Genomic DNA, 19711 nt, shown 5'->3' with positions numbered 1-19711 from the left:
AGGAAGGAAGGAAGGAAGAAAAAATTGTAGGGGGCTAAAAAAAATAGCTTAGCCATTAAGAGCAAGGACTGCTCTTCCAGAGAACCCAGGTTCAATTCTCAGGATATCCATGGTGGCTCAAACCTATCTGTGTTTCCAGTTCCAGGGGATCCAATGCCCTCTTCTGGCCTCTGTGAACACCAAACACGTGGTTCATAGACATTCATGCAGGCAAACACTCGTACACATAACATCTGAAAATAAATAAAAACAAAACTTTTAAGACATTTGATTTTCTGTCTTATTTTTCTCCTTTTTTTCATGGAAAAACTCCTTAAGTCATAGGAGGCAGAGGCAGGAGGACCAGGAGTTCAGTGTTATCTTTGGCTATATTGAGGTGCTATCTCAAAAAAGAAAGATAGAAAAAACAAAACACTTTTACGTTGTCGAAGTCCCACATGCCAATTCTTGGGACTAGTTCTTGATCACTAGAGCTTTAATCAGAAATGCTTGGCAGTACCTTGAAGAGCGTTCCCTCTGTTTTCCCGTGGCAATGCCAGTGTTTTGGGTTTTAAATTATGGATGGTATTTAATTAGATTTCAGTTGAATTTTGTGCAAGGTGAAAGATATGAATCCAGTTTCACTGTTCTGGGGTGGAATCCAGTTTGCCAGCATCATTTGTTGAATGTGCTGTCTTTTTTCCCATAGCACATTTCTTTGCCACTTCTGTCCAAAAATTAGATGCCCTTACTTCATCAGCCTGTTTTCATGTCCTCGATTCTGCTTTTCTGTTCTAACTGTTCTTACGCCTGAACCCATCTCCCCTTTAGATTGTTTTGGCTATCCCAGATCTTTTCTGGACCCATAGGAATACCTGTACTGTTTTCTTCTATGAAGTATGATATCTGAATTTAAGTGAGTATTGCAATTAAATCTGTAGGCTAATTTTGGTATATAGCCATTTTATTAAAATTAATTTTACCAATCTAGGGACGTGGAAGTTCTTTCCATTGCCTGGTATCTTCTCTGGTTTATATTTTCAGTGTCTCGAAGTTTTCATTGCCAAGGTCTTTCCCTTCTTTAGTTTAGTTTATTCCTATTACTTTATTTTTTTGGAGCAATTATGAATAAGATATTTTTCCTAATTTCTTTTTCTTGGAGTTCATTGTTAGTATTCAGTGGGAATCCATGAAGAAAAAAGGTTTCTGTACAGCAAATAAACTGTAACAGAGCAAAGAGACAGCCCACAGGATTGGAGAAAATCTTTACCAGCTCTACTTCAGACAGAGGGATAATAAACAGAATTCACAAATATACAGCGAGAAGTAGACACCAAGGAAACAAACTGCCTGTCTACAAATTATCTAATGAGGTGAATAGACCGTTCTCAAAAGAAACACAAATGGCCAGTAACCAATTTTTTAATGGTGGTGCACGCCTTTAATCCCAGCACTTGGGAGGAAGAGGCAGGCGGATTTCTGAGTTCGAGGCCAGCCTGGTCTACAGAGTGAGTTCCAGGACAGCCCGGGATACACAGAGAAACCCTGTCTTGAAAAAACAAAAAACAAAACAAAACAAAAAAAAAGTGTTCAGCATCCCTACTTATGCAAATTAAGACAACTTTGAGATGTCCTCTTACCTTAGTTAGATGCTGCTACTAAGAAATCTGACAACAAATGCGAGAGAGGGCTTTGGAAGGAGGACCCTTTATTCATGGTGCTGAAAGTAAGGACCAGTGCAGACGTTATGCAAATCAGCTTGGAGGCTCCTGGGGAGGAGGGGACAGGACTATCCTATCCCCAGCTATTTCACTCCTGGCTGTAGATGCAGAGGACTCCACATCCTACCGCGGATATGAGCCCACCCGTGCTTACTGTTTCTCTGTTTGGAATAAGAAGAAGACAGAAGTAGCCTGGGTGTCCATTAGCAGAAGAATGGACAACGAATGGTGCATGGACACTGTGGAACACTGTTCAGAGTCAAGTTCTATGTGAATCAAGTTCTTCTAATAAAGGAGATAAAGGAGACTTGTAGTCGAATGGATGTGCCTGGAAAATATAATGTTAAGTACGGTGACCTAAACTCAGAAATGAGAGAGAGAGAGGGAGAGAGAGAGAGAGAGAGAGAGAGAGAGAGAGAGAGAAACCATATTAGGTAATGAGGAAGGATGGAGTGTAGGACCTCCCCCTCCCCGTCCTATACTGCATCTATGAATTTGACCTCCAGTGTATTGATGTAGCAAGAACCATTTTGTAGTCCAAAAGAATCCCACGTGTGGTTTTCCCTCTAAGACAGTGCCTAGGAAGGTTGAGCCTTCTTTTTATCCCTCTAACCCAGTGTACCAGGAGTTACAGATGATGTCAGTGAGCACCTTTGTCACAATGACCGGCTTAGGAAACCCGGGTTACATAACCTGACACTCTCCTACTTTTCCTTCTCTTTCAAAACTGTATCAAAGGATTTTATTATTAATAGTGTTACTTAAATTTTGTTAATTTTATTGCTATATGTAAATTTTATCACTATAACTAAGACAAAATATGAGATTTTTTATAAAAGGAAGAAACACAGAAAAAGAAGGGAAGGAGGGAGGGAGAGAGAGAGGCATTTTAAAAGGCATGGGTATATAACCCTCTCCAGTTTCCCATTTCATATTATTTCTGGGTCCCATCTGAATCAAATTCTTCTAATCTCGCCAGGATTACTTCCTTCCTGTCCCTCACACACTAGTACTGAGTGTATCAGGTACAAGACGCCACAGACTGAAAGGCCAAGAAACAAGAAAAGTATTTTCTCATAGTTCTAGAAACTAGAATTCCAGAGTCAGGGCAGCAGCAGAGATGCTGAAGGCTTTTGGAGTCTTTTTCTTAGCTTGTAGGGGATTACAACTCGAAGTGGCTGTCCGATGTTAGTCTCTACATAGGGTTTGCTCTATGTCTAACCACTGGGTGTTAAAGTCCATCATGAACTTTGAAGCTCAGATTTCTGTCTTCAGTTAGACTTTCCATTGTTGGTAGAAACTCCATGTAAGGGAGGAAAGATTTATTTTGCTTCACGGATTTGGAGGTGTCAATGTATGGTCGGCTGGCTCCATTGCATTTGGCTATAGGCAAGATAACAACCCTTGAACAAACAGGCCATGGTATGTTAGAGATGCTCACCTTATAGCTTCCAGGAAGAGCAAAGAAGAAAACGACATCCTTCCGTGGCCCATCCTGGCCCCACCCACTGTCCACCACCTCCCACTAATGTCCCATGAACCATCAAGGAATAAATCTATTAGTGACATTAGAGACCTTGTGACTCAATCACTTCCCAAAAGGCCCAGGTCTGAACATGCTGCCTGTCATGGTTTGTATATGCTTGGCCCAGGGAGTGGCACTATTAGGAGATATGGCCCTGTTGGAGTAGGTGTGTCACTGTGGGTGTGGGCTTTAAGACCTTCATCCTAGCTGCCTGGAAGTCAGTCTTCCACTAGCTGCCTTCAGATGAGGATGTAGAACTCTCAGCTCTGCCTGCACCATGCCTGCCTGGATGCTGCCATGCTCCTGCTTTGATGATAACAGACTGAATCTCTGAACCTATAAGCCAGCCCCAGTTAAATGTTGTCCTTATAAGAGTTGCCTTGGTCATGGTGTCTGTTCATGACAGTAAAACCCTAAGACACTGCCCTAGGGACTATGCCTTCAATACAGGACCCCTTTGTGGGAATACTTTATATCCAAACAACAACAGGTGCCAAGACCTTCCCAACTCATTGTTTAGCTGCAAACCAGAAGACTTGTAGCCATCACTAATACAACTCAAGCCTCATTCCTGACCCTCTTCCTGTCTCTCTTCCCTATCTTGGTTCCAATTCTCAAGCCAAAAAATCTATAATGTTACCTATCCTCTGTTTTGATACTGCTTTCTCTTTTTACCTTCAAAATATTTCTAGAACTCTGTCTCTTTTCCCACAACCACTACTGATACTCTTTAATTTTTTTTAATTATCATTTTATGTGTAAGGGTGTTTTGCCTCCATGTCTGTCTGTGTACCATATGTGTGCAGTGCCCACAGAGACCAGAATAGGAAATCAGATCCTCCAAACTAGAGCTACAGACAGTTGTAAGCCACCATGTACCTGCCTGGAATCAAAGCCAGGTCCTCTGGGAGAGCAGCCAGTGCTCTTAACCACTGTGCCGTCTCTTCAGCACATTTTGCTCCTCTTTCCCGAGCCATCATTATCTCTCACACAGATTCTTATTACTGCCTCCTAATAAGTTCCTGCTTACATTCTTGCTCTTATGCCCTGCAGCCTTAGCAAAGCTCTGGTAATCAAAAATTGTCTCATGTCACTCCTCTGCTTAATTGCCATTGTCCCCCATGAGCGAAGTCCTACTCATTCCTGGAGAAATGGAATTCTTTCCTCTATTTTTGAGGGATCTGAACACTTCCCTCCCCTCCATCCTCTGGCCTTTTTTCTATGCCCTCTTTGGTGTGATCCAGCCACTGGTCCACCAGCTTTCCCTGTAAGAAATCAACTAATCTTCATCATTTTTGTTTTCTCCAATCCGTCTGCTCAGAATCTTCTTCCCGGTACCTCTGTGGCTTAAACCTTCATCTACTGGAGGACTTACTCCTAACTCACCTTTTCTTATACTCCTTACATATAAATTTCACTTTCTTTTTTTCCCATAGATTTTTTTTCTCCCTTCTCTGGCTCACTTTCCTCTTTGATGTTTATGCATTCATTCTGTTTCTTATATATTTAATACTGTTTGCTCATCTCTCCCTGCCCCACCAGATACATACTTACCAGAATAGAACAGCAGAAACAAAGTAGCCACATTGTCTGTTGAGTGGGCAGCTGGAGAGTCAGGAGCTGCCTAAGCCTACGGCTGCAGTGTTCTTTCCTGCAAGGTTGTATCTTAGCACTGTTCTAAGATCCTAAAACAGTCTGCAGAAAAACAAAGGTCCCTGCTGTCATGGAGCCAGTGTTCCTGTGTATGCATATTTATTTATCTGTGTGGAAAGAGAATAGGGACACAATGAAAAGAAACATACTATAATAAATTATTTAATATTGAAGATGGTGTTAAAGCCAATGGAAAAAAATTAAATGATAGAGATTGGGACTCAAGGGAGGGGAATATTTACAATTTTAAATAGCATGATCATAATTGACCTCCTTGTGAAGCTATGCTTGGGAACTAGAAAGACACCAGAAGATTCAATTTTCATACACAGTCCTCTTAGAGTATGGATATAGTGCGGCATCAAATAGCTTTGTGGGTTGAAAGCTTCATTTGTACCTGGTATGGCTACTGAAATGTGATTGGATCAGGAGAACACTGACTTCCTCAATATATTATTCCACTGGTGAATTCACGCTGAATGGGCTAGGTACTGGCTAGTTTTATGTCTGCTCCACACAAGCTAGAATCAATTGGGAAGAAGAAAACTCAATTGAGAACATGACCTCACCAGGCCAGTGGGCAAGCCTATGGAGCACTTTATTGGTTGGCCCATTGTGGGTGGTGCTACACCTAGTCAGGTGGTCCTGGATAGTATTAAAAACAGGATAAGTAAGCCACAGAGAGCAAGCCAGTCAGCAGCACTCCTCCACAGCCTCTGCTCCAGTTCCTGCCCTGGCTTCCCTTCATGATAGACATATAAGCTATAATGTAAAATAAGCCCTTCTCTTTTCTGGTTACTTTCTCTCACTGATATTTTATTATAGCAATAGAAACCTTAACTGAGACAGACTTTTAATGGGTAATGCCTGGGTGAAGCGCATAGGACACTGAGGCTGTGCCTTTGAGGGTGTAGACGGGTCCTGATCCCTGTTGCTCCCTCTGCTGCCTGGCTGCCATGAGATAAGCAGGGTTTTTCCCCCTCTAAACCGGCCTGCCACCACATTTCTGCCTTGGCCTAAAAGCAACAGAGCCAGATGTGGGTAGAGACCTCTGAAACAGTGAGCCAAGACAAATCTGTCCTCTTTTTTAGCTGCTTAGGTCAGATGTCTTCTCACAGTGATAAAGATTTAACTAACTCCCTGAGAAAAAAAACTACATGCTATCATAGAGTCAGTGAGTCTCCCAGCTGCTCTTTAGACTTAGCATCAGAGCTGCTTGTTGATGGGATGTATGTGCCATTGTGGAAGAGCAACTGTGAGTGTTATGTGGTGTGTGTGTATGTCTGTAAAACACTTCAAGCATACCTACATCTAATACAAGTGGCAAGTGAGTGCAATGCAAAAGGAAGTATATCGTATTCAATCTGTACAGTGACTGCATAACCAGAAAACAGAGTCCACCTAAAGCTCAAGTCTTCCAACAAAGGAGATTCCAGCCAAGACTCATAAATTACACTTTTGCTCAGTACTTAACTATCTCAGAAAGCTTAAACAATGTTTTAATCTCCCTCCTACGTTGAAATGCTACCAAAAGTAAATTGAAAATAGACAGAGGCAAAAAGATGAAGAAAACTCTAGAAAAGATCACACATAGATGATGCCGATGTAATCCCAGAAGCTGACGGGCAGGTGACAAATGTTGACTGACTTGACCTGGACAAGTGGAAACGCTCAACTCTGTGGTTGAGCCCATGGTGAGCAGCGAAGGACAGCAGTGGACAGGTTAAAATGTGATAAGCCAAAACCATGCTGACAAATTGATGAAAGCTATAAGAATCATACTCAGGAAAAGCTAGTGGCATGGAAACCAGAAGAAAATCCTACACAAAGACTCATTCAGACCACAAATTCTTAAATACACCATCATTTCTGGACCACATCAGAGGCCAGGGTTTTATTTCAAGAGAAGCCAAATCATAGCTATGGATTCAGGGACATTGGGCACATCTAAGCAAAAGAGTGTATGGTTATTTGAGAAACTGTTCTAACATAGGCTAAGGAGATGGCTCAGAGGATAAGTTCACTCCCCACCAAGCCCTGTGACCTGAGTTTGATGACTAGAACCACATGGTGGAAGGAGAGAACTGACTGTTATAAAGTCTTCCTGTGGTCTAAGGCACATGCATGCACACAAACACATATGCGTGCACATACAAAATAGAATGCATAAAATGTAAAAAAAATACACAAAAATATTCTGGCATAGGAAACAGGAAACGAAAACAAGGCAGGTATTAAAGGAATGCTCCACTACGAAAAGATTCTGTGTTCGTGAAACAAGAACAGAGTCCTTCTAAAAAGGAATATTCATTCAAAGAAGCAGAATTTAGAAACGCAATAGACTATCTGGAAGTGAAAGGTAAGAAAGTATTATGGATAGTAGAGCAAGAAGACAAAGAAAAGAGAAATAGACATTATTAAGCAAATACAGAATTAGTCTTAACACCCAAACAAGAAACCCTAAAAGACAGAAGTCATGTTTTAAAGAAGACATAATGTCTTCCTAGAACTAAAGGGTGTACATTTCCAGAACAAATGGCCTCAGAGCAAATACACTTATATACTTGAGCTCTGGATGTAGCTTGGTGACAGAGTGCTTGCTTAGCATTCATGAAGTAAGTGCCAGGATCAATGCCTTGTACCACAAGTAAAGATAAATACCTCTTTCCCATAGTAAATTGTACTTTTGGTTATAAATACTGATTGGCAGATATGAATAGTAATGATTTTAACTTTAGTGAAATTGGCAAAGCGTCGGCATATTATTAAACATTTCGTAAGATTAAAAACCACTTGCAATCCCAATATAATGAATTAAAAGTAGTTGCCCAGAGTATTGTGAAATTTCAACCAAACAGAACAAGCATGTCACAGGCTAAGGAGAGGAATCAAAATGGCATCAGATGATTCAGCAGGGACACTGCAACTCCCAAGGGGGCTGAGCAAAACCTTCAATGATCTAAAGGGAGGTAACAATTCTATATTGCATAAAACTGTGGACCCAGTAGAAGGGTAACATAACAATATTACATAAAATCTCAAAATATTTGCTACATACTTTCTACTTTAGAGCCAAAAGTAGAATGTGCTTCCCCCTAATGAGACAGTAATCCCAGAAAAAGAAAAGAAAAATATGGTCTCCAGGAAACTGTGATCTATGGTAGGCATGGTATTGGTTAAACTAGCAGTCCTGCTGGAAAACGCAGGATGGTGGAGAGAAGTGTGGCTGTGTTTGTATACAGGAACTCTGTGTGTTCCTGTGTCAGGGGAAGAATTTAAAGGTGCCTATGTGGCCTTATGACATAGATGAAATTCTCTAATCTGAAAGAGTCAAGAAATAGTTACATATGTATATTGCAGTTATTTAAGGTTATAAAGTCTAATCCATACCTAGCAAGTAAATGGGTCTCTGTGAGTAATGGGGGGAGGTTGTAGAAAGGAAGAATGCTGGGTGTTAAACCTTATTTTATTTAAAAAAAAAAAAAGTAATAAATTGAAGCCAACAAGATGGCTCAGTGGGTAAAGGGTTCTGCCATCTGCCATCCTGGAAGCCCTGAGTTCCATCTTTGTAGCCCCAAAAGGTAGAAGAGAGCTAATTCCTGGATGTTGTTCTCCTGTGCCCACACTTGTATACACACACACACACACACACACACACTCACAGGGAGAGATTAGATATGTAAAATGTTAATAAATCCAGGGTAGGAAATAGATATCAATGTTTAGTACTGCTGGTTTTTAATTGGTTATTTTCTTATAGACCAGAAAATTAAAAAAAAAAAATATATATATATATATAGAACTGATTCCTATCAATTCCTATCAAGCTTTTAGGTATTGACTAATTACCCTAGCATAAATGTGTGGGATGCGAGGAAAAGCATACAACTGAGAAATATACAAGGCTGTATAAACTGAGAGGCGTGTCACAGTCAAAGAAGAAAAGGTGCCAGTTCATCCTGAAGAGGCTAGTAGCTTGGTTTCTCCGTTAAAACGCCAATCGTAGTTTTTTGGTTCTGAGCCTCGCAAATGCTGGGACTCAGGCATGCACCACATCTGGGTTTATACGATGCTGAGGATCCAGCCTGGGACATCATGCATCCAGGGCAAGCGCTGTACCAACTGAGTTATACCCAGCCCTATTTTTGCTTTTAATAATCGACCAAACTATCCTTAAATTAATCTGAAGGAATAAGGGAGTCAGAATACTTAAGAATATTCTGAAAAAGAAGAACGTGTGTGTGAAGCGTTTCACTGCTAAACTGAGTGGTAACTCCACGATGTTGTCTGACTGTTCGGAGTGCTCACCAGCCGCCCACATGAGTAGTTTCCCTCTCAGAGAGAAAGAAACTGAGGCACAGGGTGGTTAAGCAACGTGCACAAGGCTGCACAGATAGTAGATGGTGGGACATGTTACCCCACAGTTAGAAGTGATGGACAGTCGAGAGCCAGCCTAATCTGAGAAGAAACATCCCAGGGTCAGAAGGACACAGCGCTGAGGCGGACATATTGGAGGGAGGGCCAGTACCACACTGGCTCAAGCTCTATTGGCTGAAGAACGGTATATAGGTTTTTTTTTTTTTTCTGAGACAGGGTTTCTCTGTGTAGCCCTGGCTGTCCTGGAACTCACTCTATAGACCAGGCTGGCCTCGAACTCTCGAACTCAGAGATCCACCTGCCTCTGCCTCCCAAGTGCTGGGATTAAAGGCGTGCGCCACCACCGCCCGGCGGTTTTTGTTTTTTTAAACATTGTGCTATTTTGGAAATGAGAGTTTCTTCTGGAAGAAGAAAAAAAAATTGTTAACTGGGACGCTGTTGTAGGCTATTTGATTATACTGTGAATCCCAAGATTCTGTTATTTACTGAAAACAAAAAACAAAAAAACCCTGTTTCTAGTTGTGGTGTGGCTCAGCCTTAGCACACACCTTTAATCTAAGACCTTTCTATTTATCGTAAGCAGGATTAAATAAAGTCAGCCATAGGACAAGAGGTGGAGGAAGCAACCAGTTGACAGGGAGTGAACATAGGAAAAAAACATAGAGAGTAAGAGAAAGTCAGGAGGATGGATAGAGAGACACACAGGAAGTAGAAGGGAGGGACATTCAATTTGAAGGGCTTTTGAGATTGTGTAGAGGAGAGCTTTTTTTTTTAATTATTATTTAATTTCCTTTTGGGTCTTTAGCTGAGGAGGAAGATCATCTGGGTGCTTTCTCTGCCTCCCTGAGCTAGCAGGCTTTCACCTCAGTGTGATTCCCAAGTCTTTTTTTTAATTAATTAATTAATTAATTAATTAATTAATTTATTGGCTTTCCTCTTTTTTTATTGGATGTTTTATTTACATTTCATATGTTGTCCCCTTACCCCATCCCCCACCCACCCAGGAACCTCCTATCCCCTCACCCCTCCCCCTTCTTCTCTGTGGATGTAATCCCTACCTACCCCCCCCACTCCCACCTCCCCACCCTCAAATTCCCACCCCCTGAAATCGAGTGTTTGAGATTTTGTTAAAATCAGGAAGCAGATGAAGTATTTACAATGGAGTAGGCATATAGATAGTATGAAATCAGAGTTAGCTATAATGTCTGCTAGCAAGAAAACCAAACCAATTTAGTGCCTGCAATCCCAGCTCCAGGGAATCTGACACTCTCTTCTGGGACACACACATACACACACACACACACACACACATTTTAAAAAATAAAAATAAATCCTTTTTTATCAGGTAATCTCATCTGGTTGCAGTGCTACACATTTAAAATCTTAGGACCTGGAGAGGCTAAAGAAGGTTGTGAGTTTGAGGAAGTCCTCAACAGAATGCTGTATTCAGGGCGAACCTGGGCTACATATCAAGATTCTGCCTAAAATTAACTAACAAAATGTGATGTATATTTTCTAATATTATCCACTCCATGGGTCTGGAAACAAAAGCCCAATGGTAGAATGTTCCTAATACTCAGATGTGGTCTCCCACTCAAAGCCCCAGTTTCTCGGGGGGGCTGGGGGGAGAAGGCCCATTCTAGGTGTCAGCAAGGGAAACTCACAAGACTTTACAGGAGCATCAGAAAGAAAACATGCTTGAATGTCAGAGCAAGAAGCAAGTCTAGTAAAGACGGTATGAAGGTGTCAGCTGGAAGTGCTTCCTACAGACCCAAGGTGGGACAGTTGAGAGTCACAGAGGCATGGTCACCATGACAGAAACTTATTCCTAAGACTTCCATCCAGGAGTTCACAATGGCATTCAGAAAAAGAAGGATGCAGTGGTCACCCGGGAAATGCATTACTTTGAAAGCCAACAATGTGTATCAAAAAAGCATGTGTCCTGCCATTGTGGAATGAACCAAAGAGCCAATGAGAAGGATCTGTAGATGACCTTGAGCTAGTGAGTGGTAAAGAAGCACATCCTGGTTCAGCAGTCCCCCCTAAACAAACTGAAACTACCCGATCAAGCCTTCAGATCGACAGCAAATAAAATGCAAAGAAAATGTGTTCCATATCCTGAAGGATGCAGCCAGCGAATTCCAGACTGAGAGAAAGCTATGATAACAAACTATAATCTGCAAGGACGAATCCAGATCATGGAAAGGAAACTAGTTGCGGTGGAAGAAGCAGTCTAGTGTGTGATTCTTCTTAGGCCTGGCTCAGATCAACTGAAAACATAAACACGGATAATCAGGGAAATTTGAACATTGTCTAGTTTCTAAATATAATATGAAAGAGTTGCTGTTAATTATTTGGGGCTGTGGCAGTAGTGTGAGTTTATAGCTCAATGCAAAATTATTTAGAGGTGTGAAGTGATTGCCACCCGAATATGAGAGTCAGAGTCTGGAACCCCAGCACTCTCATGAATCTCAGATGGGTGTGGCAGCCAACCTGGAACACCAACACTGGGGAGCAAGCTAGCTAGCTAGCCTGACTGAGTCTTCAAGTTCTGGGTTCAAAGTAAAGACACCAAAATATAAATGAAATGTGACCAGGGGAGACCAGACATAAACTGCCAACCTCCCAGTGAACGTGTATACACACATGATTCCTCACATGTGAGAAAAAAATGCATATAATTTTATTCATGCATAAAGGTTGGGAATATATATCCTGGGAGGAAAGTTTCTTTGTAAACTTTTACAATGTGTGATTTACTATTTAATTGATTTTTAAAAGCAACGCATACATACAAAAGCGAACATTTTACCAAGAATATGCTAATACTATAAAACTATATGTGCACATTTTCATCATGTGTGTTGAGTGGCAGCACCAAGGGTCAAGCCCATAGCTTCTCATGTAAGGCTCTACCACTGAGCACTAACTCCAATATCTGTTTATTTAGAAATGCGTCTTCCTGTATGGCCAGGCTAGGCTCAACTTCTGCTTCAATGGTAGACACACCCCTCACTCTGCATTGAGTATGTTTAAAGCATGATAATCGTAACAGATAAACACTCAGAGGAAGGCATATGCCCATGTCATTAGCTGCTGTTGACTCCATGGCAATACCTGAGGGCAAAAGTCTGATGGGTTGGTGGTTTCAGAGGTCATTTGGATCTGTTGTTTCTGGGCCAGAGTGAGGTAGAACATCGTGGCAGAAGGCATGGAAGAATAAAGTTGCTTGTCTTACACTGGCAGAGAAATAGAAGGAAGGAATCAAAACAAGATACAGACCCCAAGAACATGCCCACAGTGACCTACTTCATCTAGGCCCCATCCCTAGACATTTCTACTACCGCTCTATAACACCATAAACTTACGAGTCTAGGGCCAGAGAGATGATGACTCTGCAGTTAAAATCTTTTATTGTTTCCATCTCACGACCTCTAGCTCCAGAGACTTAAGCCCCTTTTCTGGCTTCCTCCTGTACCTACAAACTTGTGGCAGAGGCGCACACACACACACACACACACACACACACACACACACGAATAAAAAAATGTTAAGTAATTTTTTTAAAAAAAGCCTTAGGAGTCCACCTGTAGGTCAGTACATTGACAAGATAGAACTTTCATGACCCAGTCAATGATCAATGGTTGGTCTACCATCCGGGGACCAAACCTTCATTTATGCAAAACAGAGCCTTGGATTAAAGCAAAGAAAATGTTAAAATGCTTCATAATTTAAAGGAGTTAGTAATGATAGCTAATACATTACACACTAGACCAATGGTTCTCAACATTCCCAATGTTTCAACCCTTAAATTCAGTTTTTCATGATGTGGTTGACCACCCCCCCAACCATAAAATTATTTTTGTTGCAACTTCATAACTGTAATGTTGCTACTGTTATGAGTTGCCATGTAAATAACTGTGTTTTCCTATGGTCTTAGGGGACACCTGTGAAAGAGTCCAAAGGTTCCAATCCACGGGTTGAGAGCTACTGAACTAGACATTCTTATAAGCATTCTATAAAAGCCCTGTAAGTTCATAGCAAACTAAAAAAATGGGGGCAGGGGTTGATCAGGCTATTACTCACCCATCAGGGTTGCACAAGACCCTGTATCATAACAAAGCAAAGTAACAACAAAATACTAGCACCTCATGGTCAGACACATAGTTCATGAAAGAAATTCAAATAATCAAAAGTCAAGCACACATATATTTAACCTCATAATTTTGACCTGTCAAAAAAGGTAAAATTCTTAATGAGTGTTAACACCTTTTATTGTTGATTCAAGGAAAGGGGCTTATCTGAGGGATGACGGTGTAAGCTAGGAAAGTCTTTCTGCAGAGTTATTTAGCATCACGACCTGGGTCTTGAAAACATTTGTACCTGGTGACCCTACTATGCTCTTGAAACGCTTCAGTATGGACATGATCAGAGACATCATCACAATTTGTGTCTTCCAATGGTAAGCGATCTATTAATAGGCGAATTGATTATTCATCACAGTGTATAAATTGCAGAGTAGTGGGATACCAGCTAGCAAAAATTAGTAATGGATTATACACACGGTGTGAATGAATTTTAGAGTATTATGCAGAACAAACCACGTTCAAAATGCAAAGTGGAAGGTATACTTTGGAAGCTGCTCATGTTGAGTTCTGGGACAAACAAAACTTGTCTACATCTAAAGCAAGGGATTTTCTTACAAGGCCATGAAGAACTTCCTGGCTCAAACTCATCCCCTTTCCTTACCTTATTTCTTCTTTTAATTCTGTAAGTTAGACTTCAAAATCCATGTGTTCCAAGAAGAGCTAATCAAACAGGCAAGACATTCAGCCGCCGGCCTTCATCGGAAGGAGAGCTGGGACACAGCACTGTGTGTCAGTATGGTTCTAATTTTGTGACACAATGAACGCCAACAGAGATAGTAAAGTCGAAACAAGAAAAGCATAGGCTGATGCACGTGTACAACCTTTGTGATCAGAGAAACTCGTAAAGAGCCTTGAAGCCCCCCTTCATGTCTGATTTCCTCTTCTCTGCATGCCAGCTTTGGCACTTCGGGTGCCCAAGTGCAGAGCCTGTGTACCTCTGCCTCAGATGACCTCTCTCCTTCTCTGTGGCTAGTTAATTCCTGCTTCACCCCCTGCTCGCAGCTCAGTGTTGACCACCTCAGAGAAGGACCTTGCCCTCCCTGAGTCCAACCCTCCCTGTTAGAGCCTAGGTCAGATCCCTGTACTGATTGCTTTTGCTGTTACTCTGACAAAACACCTAATATAAGTAGCTTTAAAAAGGAGAGTTTCCTTAGGCTTTTAGTTTGAGAGGGTTAAGTTTGTTGATGTCTGGTTCTGTTTAGGGGTCTAGAGTGAGGGAGTCCACCAGGTGGAGAAGTGGCTGGTGTCAGAGTAGACAGGATGCAGAGAAAGTGAGCTAGGAACTGGGCACCAGGTATAATACTCAAGGCATGTGCTGTGGGACCCATTCCCCCAGCTAGGCCCACCTCCTAAAGTTTCCATAACCAGCCAGATCCAGCCACTCAACAAATGAACCTTCAGTGATATTTCATATTAAAGCCAGAGCATAGCTCATTTGTCTTCATGACATGTGTTTTCATTTCTTTGGGTCTACAAGCTAGCCTCCAGAATGGCAAACTTGCCCTAACTTGACACTAACTACAAATCTGAGAATTTTCCCCATACCACCCTACCTTTGATAATTTGCCAGGAAGAAACAAAACTCACAGAACTCATTGAAACCCGGTAGAGTAGCAGTTGCATTTGGGTGGGCAGAGGATGGAAGGGAGAAATACAAAGTAGAATACAAAGAAGGCAGAGTCTAGGCTACCAAATAGAAAGCTGTTATGATGGACACTTTGTCCCACTAACATTGCGACTGTACATAAAATATTGACCCTTAGGAGGCTCACCAGAGCTCTGGTGCCCAAAGACTTCCTGAAGCTTCCTTTCGTAAGGATGATGGGTTTATTGATTGCCCATGTGTTTGAACACTGTGTCATTAGTGGGGCTTTTATGATTTATGTCTGTATCCAACCTTACTTCAGACTATTAGGTATGGAAGGCTCAACTCCTACAGACTTCATAGCATAGACCCCTAGGTGCGTTCTCAAGGATTCACCACCTTTAGCACACACCCTGTTGCTTTAGGAAAATCCAAGGGTTTACCTTGCTCTTGTTCAGTACAGAATTTCTGATAAATTAAGGATCAGTACATGGTGGGGGGAGTGCTTAATGTATTTCCTAAAAGAGCAAGCAAGGAGATTTTCTTCTTGTTAAATTTTCCTGCTAACACAGCACGCATGTCCTGATTTGACACATCACCAGTTATTGTAAAAATTATAGTTCAACAATATATGTGATAAAGATAGTCTCAAAAAGAGAACTCAGAGGCTTCCCACTGTAACAAACAGCACCCTCAACTACTGAGAGTGGAATTAAATTAGGCAGAGTCCAAGGTCTCTTCCAGGCCCAATGACAAGCTATTTTTCCTTAGAAAACAAACAAGCTATAGCAAAAAGACTAGTCTACAGGGCCCCATGAAACTTTGAATATGTGACTTTCCAATAACAAAGAAACAGAGTCATTCAGCTTGATCTCCAAAACTTGTCTTTAATGTGTGACAACGTAGGTTTGAGTTGCAGCAGTATGGAATTATTAGTTTGCTGAAATTTGGCTTCTTGGCTAAACAATCACAAACCTTATCTTAATCCATGGTTAATTGTATCATGGCACTTACATTGGCCCAAGGTGGGTTCCTCAGAGGCGACTGATAACAAGAGCGTCCGTGTCCTCAAAGCATAGTCCCAGCAGTTAGAGAGGAGCCAACTTTTGAACCATTGTTTTTAACTCAACGTAGTGCCTAGACATTCAAATATAACCAATGTTTCCAAACTCATTATCAAGCAGATTATTACAAGAAGTAGAGTTCTAGATGACTTTGCAGCACATGCATGTGTACACACACACACACACACACACACACACGCATGCATACACACATGAACACACACAAATGCCATGCTACTAAAATGCTACTTTTCTGTTGCCATTCCAGTGTTACCGCAGGCAGTCACCCAGTTTGAAGAACTGGTTGGAATGGCAGAGACCCTCCTTAAGAGTGGAGGAGCCGTGTCCACACCAGCGTCTACCCTCTGGAGAGCAACAAACAATTCCTCCCCGGATTCGTTTGCCTCTCTGTGCAGTAATTCCAACTCTACTTCCAGCTCCCCAAGTTCTGTGAAGGCTGAGGAAGAGCAACATCCTGGTGAGAAGCAGGTGGGTTGGAATATCTTCCCTCTGGTTCTCTGGAAATGGCCGGACACAAAAACTAAAAAAGGGGGTGAGGCAGTGGGGTGCTGCCACCAGATAAAGTCTAGACAGAGTTATGTTGCTACCATTAGAATTCTATCATGAAGAATCATCTTATTTTAATGATGAAAGTTAATATTTGTGAAACAGACATTAAGTTTAGAAAACTAACAAATAAATCAGGGGGAATAAATGCAGATTTCCTCTAACTGAGATGTAAAATATGTACTAAACATACAAAATACCTTAAAGAGTAAATACCACCTTAAAGAGTAAATACCACCTTAAAGAGTAAATACCACCTTAAAGAGTAAATACCACCTTAAAGAGTAAATACCATCTTAGAAAGTATTGCTGTTTTGCGGTATGTCTTAAATAGCATTTTTATTTCTCCAGGTATCCTCTGTTTTTCTAATTTCAGCTATCATTTCTTATTTTGTAGTTCACGATTGAGAGATGGCAGATTGCCCGTTGTAATAAGAGCAAGCCTCAGAAATTTATTAATGATTTAATGCAAGTACTTTACACAAATGAATACATGGCCACACACAGTCTGACTGGGGCAAAATCCTCTACTTCAAGGGACAAGGTTGTAAAACCAGCTATGAATCAGAATGAAGTTCAAGAAATCATAGGTGATCATTTGATTGCATTGTATTTTCCCACGAACCTGAAATGATGTTACTGTTCACAGTTGGGTTATTATTTTTTTTCAGTCTTTTTTTTAATTTTCAGATTTATTTTTTATGAAAAAAATTAGAATCTTCTAATATTGTTGTTAAATATGAAACTATAAGAAAACTGAAATCTGGGCGTGGTGGTTCATACGTGTAATCTCAACATTGAGAGATGGGTGAGGGAGGGTCCCGAGCTCAAGGTCATTCTAAGGTTCCACAGCAGAGTCAGCAACCAGCCTAGGTTGCATATGACCCGGTCTCAGAAAGGAAAAAAAAAATAACCGGCTACTGAACAAAAAGTAAAGTGTCTAAAATGGAGAAGTTTGGACTAATAAAATTCAAAGCTTCAAAAAATAACAATTTCACTGTTTTAAATTTTCAGTAACAATTTGTATCACTTTCTCCTTCTTAGTTATTGCCCATGTGTTTTGTTTGTTTCTAGAAAGAGATCGTTTTAACCCATGTAGGTTTAAAATTAGTGAACCTCCTTACAAATGATGATTTACCGGTCCCAAATTTTCTTTTGTTTTGTGCAAATATCCAAAAAAAATTAGAAACTCTTTGATCAAGCTCTTTACGTACTGTTTCTTAATAAGTGATTGATTTGTTTTGACTAATATTAGAAATGAATAAATATCAATTTGTGGAAGCTTGGAGCAAAAAAAGAGCATGGAATTCATAACTAGTAGAAAAGTTCAAGCTTCTTGATGCCACAGGGAACAAACATACATGATTTGTATATAGCATCCCATGATTTATACATAATATTCCATGATTTGTATATAGTATCCCATGATTTATATATAGTATCCCATGATTTGTATATAGTATCCCATGATTTATATATAGTATTCCATGATTTATATATAGTATCCTATGATTTATATATAGTATCCCATGATTTGTATATAGTATTCCATGATTTGTATATAGTATTCCACAATTTGTATATAGTATCCCATGATTTATATATGGTATCACCCTTTTGTGAGCTTCAGCTGTGCTTTGGAAACCTGACCATATTCATCTGCCAATTTGGGCTCCTTTTGTAAAACGGAGACAAAGCTGTGTTTTTGCCTCAGTTCACAGGATGCAAACTCCTCACAGCGTGCTCTTGTGTGTGCCACTGTGATCTCTTACAGGAGTGACGAAGCAGGTGTTTCCCAGTGTGGATGACATCTCAATTAGACGGATGATAGGACAGAAGCTAAACAACTGCACGAAGAAGCCGAGCGTGAGCAAAGCTCCCAACTCTCAGGATGCTAAGTAGATCCTAACGGTATGTCTCTCAAGCCTTCACCCTCTTCCGTATGACAAACTCTATTCTGCTGTATCTGCCAACTGGCACTTTCCAGATGCTCGCCTAGGGGAGATTAGTATCCTCGGAGATGTGTAAGTTTAGGAAGATTTTGATATCTACCAGTATCCAAGAGGTTCAATTAGAGAGACACCTTCCCGACAGAAGAAAATAAGAGAGATCAAGATACCCCAGTCTCCTTCAAAGGTGTACCTCAATAACCAGAAGAACCCCATTAGGCCCATACCCCCAGTGTTCCTAAGTCTCCCCAAAAGCACCAAGCAGGAGACAAGGCATTTAATGCATGTGTCTTTGAGGCACATGTAAATTTTTTCAGTCAGGAAGGTGTTTCTTTCCCTGACTGAACCTCTCGGATACTGGGATGGGTACTTGTATATCGTAAAATCAGTTGTTATAATTTAATAACGTTTTGTGTTTCAAGGGTTGGGCATTGCCAATGTGAAGTGAAATTTTGGCCATTTCAGCTTTGCAGGGCTTCTCTCTTCCATAATTTATATTCAGTGTGCCCTCAAAGGCCCAGGAAGTAAATTCCTTGTACAAACAAGCTTGTTGAACCATCCTCTGGAACACCTCTGTAATTTTCTCTACTGGGTCATTTAACTTACAGAAGCTCAAAGGCAGACTTTAGCCCTGCCTTGCCTCATACCCCAGTGACTGTGATGGTTGTTCTTGGTTGTCAAATCTGGAGTTAACTAAAGCCCAAGCAGCTGGCTACACCCGCAAGGAACTGTTTCCTTATTGAGTCGTTTAAGGTGGGAAGACCTACCTTTAATCTGGACCACATGTTCTGGTGGCTGCCTACATAAAGGACATGGAAGAAGCTCACTCCCGATGGCAAACTCATTTCTTCACTAACATTGGAACCTACTTCTTTGAGATTCTGATGTTGACTAAAGACCAGCTGAGACAGTCACTCTCATGGATGGAACAAATATTGGATTCCTGGACTTTCTGTTGGTGGACAGCCATTGTGGGACTAATGAATCCTGTACATGTACACGTACACATGTACATGTATATATATATATACATATGCATTCTTGTCAACAGAGGATCAGAAGCCTATAATTTCTAGGCACTCAGAGCCCAACAACCCTCCCATTCTCTGTGTGGCTATACCTGGCTCCCAGCATATATATATA

The 19711-nt window shown here is 41.0% G+C and overlaps 1 protein-coding gene across 1 annotated transcript in view; it reads left to right on the top strand.

The window, feature by feature from the left end:
• The window catches only part of Bend6 (BEN domain containing 6), a 67734-nt gene that overhangs the window by 37500 nt on the left and 10523 nt on the right, over nucleotides 1–19711 (top strand). The window contains exons 4-6 of the mRNA XM_028775476.1: nucleotides 16321–16541; nucleotides 17017–17209; nucleotides 18394–18530. Coding sequence (XP_028631309.1) covers nucleotides 16321–16541; nucleotides 17017–17209; nucleotides 18394–18521 — 542 coding nt within the window. The 3' untranslated portion in view covers nucleotides 18522–18530. The remainder of the gene's footprint in view (nucleotides 1–16320; nucleotides 16542–17016; nucleotides 17210–18393; nucleotides 18531–19711) is intronic.

Source organism: Grammomys surdaster, unplaced genomic scaffold (assembly GCF_004785775.1).
Source record: "Grammomys surdaster isolate TR1022 unplaced genomic scaffold, NIH_TR_1.0 255, whole genome shotgun sequence".
NCBI classification, from domain to species: domain Eukaryota; kingdom Metazoa; phylum Chordata; class Mammalia; order Rodentia; family Muridae; genus Grammomys; species Grammomys surdaster.
This window is presented reverse-complemented; position numbering and strand designations above follow the sequence as displayed.